The 12237-nt window shown below is 40.1% G+C and overlaps 1 protein-coding gene across 2 annotated transcripts; it reads left to right on the top strand.

Annotated features, from left to right (window-relative positions):
• The first annotated feature begins 615 nt into the window (after nt 1-615).
• Nucleotides 616-9268, top strand: LOC149285972 (WAS/WASL-interacting protein family member 1-like). 2 transcript variants are annotated; one of them, XM_089494732.1, is made up of 7 exons: nt 616-663; nt 4353-4482; nt 4913-5080; nt 5767-6546; nt 7468-7674; nt 8877-8990; nt 9213-9268. In XM_089494732.1, exons 1-7 carry the CDS (start codon nt 616-618, stop codon nt 9266-9268), a joined length of 1503 nt encoding a protein of 500 aa, XP_089350858.1. The 2 variants fall into 2 exon arrangements, with proteins under 2 accessions (XP_089350858.1, XP_089350859.1); XM_089494733.1 differs by lacking the exon at nt 4913-5080 and having other exon boundaries at nt 5968-6546.
• The last annotated feature ends 2969 nt before the right edge of the window (nt 9269-12237 follow it).

The following is a 12237-nucleotide window of genomic DNA, read 5'->3' as shown; positions in this document are numbered from 1 at the left end:
ATAAGAGCCGTTTAGCCCATCCATGGTTTCATCTTAGATTCAGGAGACATATGCCTATCTCATTAATTTTTTTATTACTTCACTATATTAGCCTCTACCACTGCTGCTGGGAAGCGATTCTACTTATCTACCATCACCTCAATAAAGTAAAACTTCCTGCCATTTTACAAAATACATTTTTGTACAGTCTGAATAATTCTTTAAAGAGTAAATAAGGCTCCATTTTTTCAGCTCAGCTGTTGGCTTCACTGTCCCTGTCTCTTTGCAATTAGACCGGCATTCACTGTGAAGCGTTGCTCTGTTACTCATCTAGCAGCTGCCTCCTGACGCCACTTTCTTGGGCGCAATGGTTATCTGCATGGGCTGCGTTAGAAGCTGAAAAAAGCTTCATTTCCATTACTTTCATGTGTTTAAACACCCCGAGGAAAGAATAAAATGGCAGATCTGCTATTCCTAGCATGTAGGCTCAATATTTTTGTCTAAGTGGGACAGCACCTTTAGCATATTTTAGGAATTGTTGTAATACCTATAGCTGTGCATTGGCAGCGGTGTTGCTAATACACTTCTTTTTGTTGTTAACAGGTACTGGAGAAGACATAGAGAACTTATTTAAAGATGCCTGTCCCCCCTCCACCCCCACCTCCTCCACCTACATTATCACAGGTATTTTATTATATTATTATATTATATTATTGTAGGAAAAAATACACATAAAGTGAAAGAAAGTACATTTATATATATATATATATTAGGGCTGAAACACCAAATCGATAAAATCGATAATAATCGATAACGGAAATCGTTGTCGACGATTTCCGTTATCGATTAATCGAGTGATCGATTCGTTGTTGGAGCACTCGGCTCCTTTTACTTACCTCCGCGAGCGTTCCCCGCTTCTGCTACATGCTCTGCAGTCTCCGCCTTCTTTTAGTTGCGTGACGGATGTGACGCGTTCCGGAGGTAAGTATTCTTCATGTCTGTGCGAATCGCTCTGTGCGAGTGGCTCCATTCGCACAGAGCGATTCGCGGGGGTGGGGGTGGGGTTTCAGGGGATGCAGGGCAGAGTGGGGGTGGGGGGGCAGGCCAGGGTAGGAGACAGTGCAGGGCAGAGTGGGGGTGGGGATGCAGGGCAGGGTGTGAGTGTGGGGGCAGGGCAGGAGACTGGGTGCAGGGCAGAGTGGGGGTGGGGATGCAGGGCAGGGTGTGAGTGTGGGTGCAGGGTGTGAGTGTGGGGGCAGGGTGTGAGTGTGGGGGCAGGGCAGAATGTGAGGGCAGGGCTGGGTGCAGGGCAGAGTTGGAGACTGGGTGCAGGGGCACAGTGCAAAGTGCTGGGTGCAAAGTGCCAGGGCTGGGGCAAAGTGCTGAGTGCTGGGTGCAAAGTGCTGGGTGCAAAGTGCCAGGGCTGGGTGCAAAGTGCTGGGTGCAAAGTGCCAGGGCTGGGTGCAAAGTTCTGGGTGCAAAGTGCCAGGGCTGGGTGCAAAGTGCTGGGTGCAAAGTGCTGGGTGCAAAGTGCCAGGGCTGGGGCAAAGTGCTGAGTGCTGGGTGCAAAGTGCTGGGTGCAAAGTGCAAAGTGCTGGGTGCAAAGTGCTGGGTGCAAAGTGCCAGGGCTGGGGCAAAGTGCCAGGGCTGGGTGCAAAGTGCTGGGTGCAAAGTGCCAGGGCTGGGTGCAAAGTGCTGGGTGCAAAGCGCTGGGTGCAAAGTGCTGGGTGCAAAGTGCTGAGTGCTGGGTGCAAAGTGCTGGGTGCAAAGTGCCAGGGCTGGGGCAAAGTTTCTTGAACAGTAATAGTCCACCTCTTTTCAGAATGTTTGGGTTTATTTTGTTTCATAAATATTGTGTTTGGGTTCTTGTACTTTGAAAATATTGTTTTTTATTACATCATAACAAAATAAGAATGTTAATGTAAATTTTAAGTTGTTTTTTAATATCCAGTTCATTCAATTATTTTAAATAAACAAAAAATTTGCATATTGTTTTTTTTTATCCGATTAATCGAAAAAATAATCGGCCAACTAATCGATTATTAAAATAATCGTTAGTTGCAGCCCTAATATATATATATATATATATATATATTATAACCATCATGTTTATATAAAAGTTGAGCTCGTTTCACTCAGTGATGTCATCTGCGTACTTCTCAGTGTGCTGAATTTGTCATTAGTTTTTATAACAATTTACACAGTATGTTAAAAAATACAGGAATATCTCAAACATTTAAAAGTGGGAAACAGCACTAGAATAATGTTTTTTCCTCTGTCCGAGTCTGCCTTTTTAATTTGGATTAGAGCTTTTTATAGAGTCACACTTCAGTAATTCCAAACTGAGCACCTTTTATCCATGGGTTTTTATGTTTTTTCTTGCTCTATTATTTTTTGTAAGAAAGCAATGATAAAACTTACAAAATATTTTTTTTGAGGGACATCAACTTTCAGGGTTTTTTTTTTTGGCTATGTAGGTTTGATGATATCGCCTTATCTGATTTTCCATGCAGTGTTATTTAACTTTGTGTGCTAGTTGATAAGGTAGAGCAGCCCCTTCTTGCAATATTGCAATCTAGAAGGAATGGGGTGCGGGAGGCATCAAAAAGAGACCAGGATTTTAACTGTAGAATGGTACGTTTTCACTTATTTGCTTATTTGTCACATTCAAATGTTTCAGATTATCCAATTTATTTAAAGAAAAAAAAACAAGCAGAATCCCAAAACAGGCATATACATGTATTACCTGCTATAAAAGAATAAAGATAAAGGCAGTGAGAGTGAAACCTCACCCTTATTTCTAAATTCAAGTAAAAAATTAAAAAATGATACGTTTCTTCATGACACAGGACAAAAACAAAACAAATATCCTCGATAGAGTATCTTATCTTTAGACATGAGACCCATGTCTTCCAAAAGAGTTCTAATTTTTACTCATCGGTACACAGAATATTGTCCCAAAAGTGAGAGGAGCCTTTGTGTTGTTTTGTGGTCAGCAGTGGCTTTCACATTACATCTCTCCCATGGATGCCATTTTTGTGCACAATCTCTTTCTTATTGTGGAATTGTGAAAGTCTGCAGTTCTTTATATGTTAGTCTAGGTTCTTTTGTGACCTCTTGGACGAGCCATCAATGCACTCTTGGAGGAATTTTGGTCGGCAGCCACTCCTGAGAAGGTTCACCACTGTTCCAAGATAATGGGTATCACCGTGGTTCACTGGAGTCTCCAGGCCTTAGACATTAGATGTCAATGACTTTGTTTCTCACCTTTACCCTGCTTGACTTTGCATGACAGGTTCTATTTAATGATGTTTAGATTCAACAGGGCTGGCAGTAATCACGTCTGTGTGTGTGTGTGTGTCTCGTGAAATTAAACCCAGTTATCAATTAAATCTGGCTAACTGGTTGATTTAGTAACTAAGAGGGCAATTACTTTTTCTCATAAGGCCAGGTAGGGTTAGACCGCTTTTTCCTTCTATGTATGAAATCATCATTTAAAACTGCATTTTGTGTTTACTTGGGTTATCTTTCTCTAATCTTAAAATTGGTTTGAAGATCTAAAGCATTTAATTGTGACAAGATATGCAAGAATAGAAGAAATGGGAAATACATTTTTACCTGCCTTAAGCCTGATGTAACTTATGCTTTATGTCGCATTTAAATGGCGGCATTTTGGATCTGCCCATTGTTGGCATTAGTTGAAGTCCACATCAACAACTCCAACTCCAAGGTTCATTGTAACAGCAGTAGAATGATGCACGGACTGTATACGTATTTGTCTGTTGCTCTTGTATATCTCTGTCTGCATATTTTCTTTGAAGTTGTCCTATGGCACTGAGCTTCTTAAGTTACTCCAGCAATTCCTTGTACACGTATTCTCCAAAAATAGTTATGTTTTCATGGCTGTTGTTTAAATGTGAATACTTTCCTCTTAGTTTGGCAAACATTCGGCCCTTCCAGGACACAATTGGCAGTCGGATTATTTGAGCAGAGGAATGTTGTGTTACACATAACACTTTCCACATAAACTTACTGTGTTGTGATCTCATTAATATAAGATCCCCCGTTCTGATAGAATGTCAAATCGATATCTGGGGAAAAAAATCCTCACTCCTGTGATTGTAATGTATACATTTTTCAAAGTGGTCTTATCCCCATAGCAACCAGTGAAAGAATTGAGCCAGAACTACCCTTTCTAAGTGACCTCCAGTCTATGCAGCTATAGAAACCCAAACAACATACTCCTTTTTGTAGTCATATATGTTATATTTATCTTTCATATATATCATAATTTAGTGATGTGTATTAACATAATAAGTATTTTGTTATTGATATAGAAAGGAGCAATGTGTTGACTAACATGTTTCCCGTAGGCGAATACAGAGAAACCTGCATTGACCAAATCAGAGCTGTCAGGTCGAAATGCACTTCTGTCCGATATCTCCAAAGGGAGAAAGCTCAAGAAGGCTGTTACCAATGACCGGAGTGGACCCATTCTTGATAGTAAGTCTGTTTTGTGGATGCTGATCCTAGTGACAGTGTCTTGGCACCCATCAATTTTCAAACCCCTACTGATGGACTCACGGAACTTTGAACAGAAGCCATAATGGTTGGAAAAAAAGTAGAATGGTTAAATTTGCTTAAATATTGTTTACCCTTAAATGACTTTATAGGCTACATGGGTGTGCTGAGCAGCTCCTCGGAGTGTTCTCTATAGGTCCTGGGGAAGCTGGGGGATCTTATATAGTTCCTGTCAAAAAAACGACATGTATTTTTCTTTAATAAACATAGAAACATAAACATAGAATTTGACGGCAGATAAGAACCATTCGGCCCATCTAGTCTGCCTGTTAATAAGTCGGTGATTTATTTGAGCATCATCTTAGTGAACTGTCAACATAAAGCAACAAAACTCACTTGTTTCTTTCCACAGAGCCTAAAACATTGCCGGGAGGAGGAGGTGTTGTCGGTGGCAGCAGTGGGGGCCTGGGTGGAGGCGGCGGGGGTGGCGGAGGAGGAGGATTTGGTGGACCGCCTGGTTTAGGGGGCTTGTTCCAAGGAGGAATGCCAAAGCTTCGATCTACAGGAAGCAGAGAAAACGGTAACCACGTTTACAAACACATTTAACCAAATCACCTCAAAAATGTATGGGACCTGGCATGTAAAAATAAATATTTATCAGTAGAATATAACATTTCTTTATATGTTGTTACCATTATTTAAAATGATACCAAGATAGTTTTTAAAATCTTGCCTGTCTGGAGTATTACAAATATTTTACCAACCTCTCTGTCCTGGTGTAGAGGAAAATAGTTGATTATGTCTTAAAGAGGATAATTTGAGCACAAAATCCTATGCCATATACAGTTATGTTGGTTAGCATTGACAAAAACCTGGTGATATCACGTGAGATTTTGAGTGACTTTCGCTACACAATCACCACACTGAGCTGATTCTTTATGGTAATGCTAATGAAGTCCCTTCCTGGATAGAATTTCATTAGTTAAAATATCTGGCTTGGAAATTAACAATAAGCCATTGTTTTGTGTAGCACATGCAGTATAATAAGGAGCTTAGGTGTTTGACTTGGCTGAGGCAAGAGAGCTAAAACCACATACAAATAGCTAATATGCAGCAGCCAGAAAACATATCAGGCAAAAATCTGAAAACAGCACAAAATGTTTGAAACGTTTGGTTGAAAATTTCATGAAGCCATATTTGTTGAATATTGGAGTAAGCCTCTTGTATAGCTGCTGAGTTAATGCTTCATTACAACTGTTGTTTTAGAGTCAGTGGGAAGCAGACCTCCGATCTTACCACCTGGGGGAAGAACATCAATGCCTAAACCCTTTGTTCCACAGAGTGGACCATCAAGGGGACCTGCCCCTCCAATGGGTTTGAGGACCACTCCAGAAACTCAGAGAAACCGTATGCCTCCCCCACCACGAAATGATATTAGTCCTAGATCAGAGAATGCACCTCCCTCAGTTCACAGTTTTCCCCGACCAATGCCTTCAAGTCTACACAACAGAGGTCCACCACCAGTGCCAGGAGGAAACAGGCAAATGAGCCCAGTGTCAGCTCCACCCATTCCACCACCTTCTACTTCAAACAGGGTTCAGGGATTTGCTGGAACCAACAGACAGGTGCCGCCATCAGTCCCTCCATCTGTTCCTTCCATGAACAGGCCACCACCTCCTCAAACCCATAGCCGAGGAATGGAAGACAGACCTTTACCCCCTCCAGCAGGAAACAGACCATCTCTCGGTAGGGATATGCCTCCACCTCCACCACCTCAAAATAATAAGCCACCTGTTCCTTCCACACCAAGACCAATGTCATCTTCCCAGCCCCCACCTCTTCCTCCGGGTAGACCAGGACCACCTCCTCCACTTCCACCTACTCCAAGTCCCATGGAAGATATGCCAAGACTTCCACACCGTAATTTACCTTTAGCAGGAGCTCCTCCACCTGCCTTACCTCCTGCAAGGTCTGGCCATCCTCCTCCTCCTCCACCTCCTAATGAGAGGCCTCCTCCTCCTGTTCGAGATCCCCCTGGTCGATCTGGTACGTATGACTTTTTAATGTTAAACTCATAAAGCAATCTAATGCCAATGGATCCTGTGCAAAGTCATTATATTCTTGCAACCATCATAGTTACTACACTGCCTGACCTCATCAAAAGTCTTCAGTTTGTGCCTGGAATGCAGCCATATTTTCAAAATCTGTTACAAACACTCTCCTCTTAGTTGTATTAAGAATGATACATTTTATAAACACTATAGTCTGTCTGAGGAATAATGGCATGACACAGTGTCTCAATCAGTCATGATTTGTACTCAAATGAATTATTTGTACCGCAGACCATGTGCGATATATGTTTATTATGAGGCTAATTTTAAATAGATATAACTGAGTTAATAATTGTTTCTTTTTTTTATTATTTTGTTGTGTTGTTTTTTTGTTGTTAATAAGAACAATAGTATTCTTCGCAGAAGTTTGGAAAAGCTATTACCATGTCATCTTACTGGTTTTGACCTAAACAATAAAACACCTGAACATTCCCTAAAAAAAAAAAATTTACAGCTGACTTTCCATCAGAGATAAGATTGTTTTAATTAGAATAGAATAACATTTAGTGGCTGCGGTGAATACAAAAGTAATGCAGCCAGGCACCCAAGATAGTTTCTGCTCCGCACACCAGCATTATTCAATATGTCAGACTTAAGAATGCAGCGGGATATGTGCCTTCAGGAGCGCATGTATATCTCTCCAAATGCTTTAACCCCTTAAGGACAATGGGTGGTCCCTAAACCCATTGAAAACAATGCATTTTGAGCCCGTACATGTATGTGCTTTGTCATTAAGGGACTAAGTCACTATGGGCACTAGTGTGTGCCTTTCCCAGAATGCATCTTACTGACGCCTTTCACTAGGAGACCAGGGATTAGAGGAAAAAGTAAAATTCTTATTTTTCTTATTTTTTAGGACAACTTCTACCACCACCTCCTGTGAGTAGAAATGGTATCGGTTCCAAGGGACCTTCAGGGCCACAGCCACCTTCTAGGGGAAGTCAAGATAGCCAAAGAAGTGGAGCGCGCCCCCCTCCTCCTCCGGAAAGGCCAGGCTTTGGACCCCTGCCGCCCCCTCCACCTCCGTCATTAGCAAGAAATGGTTTTCAAGACTCATTTGAAGGTAAGAAAGTGTTCCGGAGTATTTAAATTAGCTTCAAGTGGAGAACCACATTAACACATTCCATGCCAGATGGTGTGCGAAGCAATGGATTCCCAAACAAAGCAAGTATTCTCATAATGTTATTCTTGGTTGAGAAGCCATGATCGTACAAAAGGTCCTGTTTTAGCTTGATTTTTATTTCCAATGCATTTACAAATCAAGCTGTGTGATAGATGAAATATTCCATAAACCTCTTCCTTTTTGGTGATGCAGCATTTCCTTTGTGAATAAAAAACATAAATAGAAAACATCTGATTGTTGCAGCACCTCAAAAAATTTACTATTCAGAAAAAGTTACGTTTAACTTTTAGTGGAATCTTTGCTGGCCGTATAAGTATGTTTAAAAAAATCACAACCCAACAACAAAACATTTTTGAGGACGGTCCACTGTGTTGTTAAAATACCTTAACCCCTTCACGACAAAGGCTTTTTTTAATATTTTTTACATTTGTGGATAATAGCATCTTCAGCATTTCTGCTAAATCCTTGTCCTTCTGTAAATTCCCTCCTTCTACTTTAGTGTACCTAAAGAAATGATATGTTTTTCCAGGACAAGTAGGACCTTTTTAAATATTAAGTAATAAGCACACATATATTCATATTCACGTCCTGAGTTTTGATACATCTCATATGCATAGGATTTTGGGTTAGTTATAGGACAATTAGCTATAATATTTTCAAATTTGATATTCTTTAGTGTCGTAACTGCAATAGTACTCACAGATCTCAAAACCGCAAAAAAAAATATGTTTCTCAAAAGTAAACAATACAGGGTATTTCACTATGGTCATTGACATGGATAATGTCATTTTGCATGACATTTTTATGTACATCCACTTTACCACCAATCTCACCCAACTGCTTTTCAAACAAACTTTGCAACACTGCTTTGAATTTCTTGGTATTAAATACTTTCTTTAACTTTGTACATTTTTTAAAGAAAAATTCTCCATATTTTTTGCACTGCTTTAGAGGTTGAATGTTCATGTGTTTTTTCACATACGGCTTTGTAGGAGAGATATAGACATTAAATGGATGGGCATGAACTAAACAACACTGCCCTCTATTTAATTCAAGTTAGAATTCTACATATGTATGTAACACTGTAAACAATACTAAAACAACCATTTAATGCACAATAACGTTTTTTTTTCTCCTTCTAGATGAATGGGAAAGACGGTTTTCATTTCACCCACTGTCAGATCTTCCACCTCCAGACCCATTTATTCCTGTAAATAAAACATACCCCAGCAAACTATTACGAGGGGACAGCCGAAGTAAGTATAGGTGCCCTTACCAAAAGCCTGGTGTCCACAGGTTGATTTGAACTGTACAATATATGGTTGGTTTGGGAAGGGGCTATAAGCAAAGGAAGCAACAACTGAAAAATACACACATGGGAAAAGCAATGTTTCCCTTTGAGCAATGAGTTAGTACACTAATTCCCATGAAACCCGTAAAAATAAACTAAAGCAAAATATTTTACTGGTCTGTTTTAGGTGGTTCCACCAGGAAAGAAAGAGGTGCTCCTCCATTGCCACCAATACCAAGGTGAAGGGGATTTTGCCCACCCATGGATTCCTGAAGCTCATTGGCCAGGAATAATCTGATATCGCATATGTGTTGAATGGGTTAACATCCAGTTGGCATTGGTTTTGTGAATGCAAAGGTGTAAAATGAATAGGGCATTGCACATTAAGATAAAAAAAATCAAGAGAGAACATATGATCCTTCAAGAAAAAGCCCACAGCCCGCTAGTTCCTCTGGTTGTCAATAACATTTATTACACAAATGCTGCACCTCTCTGCGTCTTGACCTATTTGGAAGTTATTTAAACCACCTGGAAGGTGCTGGGATGATTAAAGTCATATGGGATCTGCATATATGCAGTCAGTCAGTTAAGAATGCAGTTTATGTATTTTGTACGAAAAAGATAACCTTTCTCTTTATAAAGTACATCTCATATAAAGTTGTGTAATTGCCAATATTTAGAAGCTGCGGCTGGCATACTCATACTCAATGAACCTATTCATTTTGGTGGAGATCCTTCTGCCCGCACTGCTAATAAACAGCGATTGTTTTTTTAGTTAAGTGATCCTTATTGCAGTCCTTGGGTTCAATGGCTCCCGCCTCACCCCTTTTGTCTACAGACCAGGTCATAGATGTGACACCTTTAGCACCCATTATCGGTATGTGATCAAGTAGCCAAGCATTCATTCTTCACAGTAATATTGATTTTAAAAAACTATTTTGAGCTCAATATCACCATTCCATACTGGGTAAATCTGTGGTGTGGTACATATTTTCTGTGAGCAGGGTATTTATATGCTCTATTTTAGTAATCCAGATTATCACTTATGCATGTAACTGGTCACCTTCGATAGCTCTCTTAGATTGTGGATTCTGACTGGTAATCCATATAATTCTGGATTTAGCGTGACGCCGTACAACCAGCCAGTGGCAAGAACGCAATAGAAACGTTGTTTCAGGGAAATGAATTGTTGCACTGCTGGGCATGTTTATTTTGTTAAGGGATAGGCTTCTAAGTCTTCTCCTTGTGCAAGCAATTCCCATTTTTAGCCTTTGTGGACAGAAAAGTTATGCTAAGCACAATCACTTGGCACTCAAACAACAATGGAGTGTATCCCGTGGGGTCACCTTATTAGCTAAATTACAAGGAAACACAACAAGCATCACACAGAATTCAGCAAAAACTACCACTCTGTGTCTATAAAGACCTCAGGTTTTCAGATGAACCTCACAGCTACACGTTGCCACCAAAGTCCCCCGAACACCAAGTAGGATAAAACCATTCGGATTGGCATATGTGTAAAAAGAAACGTTTATGGTCCAGGCGGAGGGACTCTGTACCAAGCTTCACTTTAGTACTCGTGTGTATCATTTTTATGACTTCATGTGACAACTGGCAACAGGCTTCTAGTAAATAAGACTTCTACATTCAATGTATATACAGATGCTGATTTTAGTTTCATAGGTTTTTGCTACCAAAGAGTTTTTGTTCTATAAAAAAAGAAAAAAAAAACAAATATATAATTACATTATTTGTTGACGACATGTTTACGCATTTTTAAGGGTGTTAATTGTTTTTGTATCTTGTGATTTTGAAGCACAATGTTTTACGCATAAATGATTTGTTAAATGTTGTGTGGCTCACTTAATAACGAGCACCTACAATAATACAATATTTTCTGCTGCGGTTGTTTTCCCATTGTTTCAGGTAGTTTTTAACGTGGTGCTATAACTGATAGCACTATAATAAAACGTACAGGTGTTATGAACAAGTATTATAATAATCTCACGTGTTTCTGTATCCAGCTTATACCGTGTGTTGTATTGTTGATCACCTACTGTTGTTGTGAACGATATACTCCTGCTGTGCTCAGCCGGGCTCTATGTATACTTTATGGAGAACTATATATTAAAATGTACACATGTACTCAAACAATCCTTATTATTACTAACAAAGCTGGGCCTGGGGTTACCAGACACCTAGGTGGCAGCCCCTAGAATTATTCCTAAGAAGGGATCCTAGTTTAATAGCTGATTAACTCTGACCAAAACCCAACTCCATTAACATGCTCAAGTCATCCAAGCCCTGGATCCATGGTTTTAATGCAAAGGACAGGAGGGCATACATTACCTTCACCGGACAATATATATTAATTGCCTTTGGTACTTTTGATTGGCAGAGTGATGTTGCAGGACAAACAGAATGTACTGCGACCAAAATATCTGCGGCGTTTGGCACAGGTCGGAGGTGATGTAACATGCATTTCTGGATCTGGGGGGGGGCAGGAGCTTTACCATCTTGCAGAAGCCCCCAATGGATGTTACATCCCTGTCTGAGCTTTTTCGGATATCTGCGCTATGTCATTTGTTTACAAAATATACATAGTTTTAACAAGTAACTTTTAAAATGTTCAATACCAAAAGGTACTGTGTTGCAGATTTGGGGTCCTCACTTAAAGCAGGGAAGGATTATGTTTCCCTACTTGCTCACTGATGTACAATGCTAGCTGGGGTATCTAGGTTGTCCCTAAATTCCATTCTTGTTCCTTAATAATCCACACTGCATGCGCAAAAGAACCAACACACGCGTTCAAATGTATTAAAAAATGCTGGCATTGCGGATCCATGTTTTATAAAGTATATGAAATACCCCGATCAATCACTCTTCTAGCCCCTCTACGTCTGTATGTAGCAAGTGCTCCCACTGGCTCTTAAGTACTATGTCTGTTGTTCTTTTCAAAGAGGCTTTCTACAAACACTCAGGGCGAGCTGTTTAGATGCATTTTGCTGTGAAATGCTACAAAAGAGCTGTCATTAAATAGGTCAAAGGAACAGGAAGACAGGATTTCCTATTCACATTTGCTTATTCATTGTGTTTTAATAATACGAGCCTTCAAAAAGTGTTGTTTTTTTACAAATGCACTTTTAAAAATATACTTACTTATGAGTTGACTCTTAGTATTTGAAAAGGTTATGTACAATCATAGCGCAGTG

The sequence above is a fragment of the Sceloporus occidentalis genome, unplaced genomic scaffold (assembly GCF_023333645.1).
Source record: "Sceloporus occidentalis isolate IW3139 unplaced genomic scaffold, rSceOcc1.0.p SCAF_74, whole genome shotgun sequence".
Taxonomy (NCBI): domain Eukaryota; kingdom Metazoa; phylum Chordata; class Lepidosauria; order Squamata; family Phrynosomatidae; genus Sceloporus; species Sceloporus occidentalis.
This window is presented reverse-complemented; position numbering and strand designations above follow the sequence as displayed.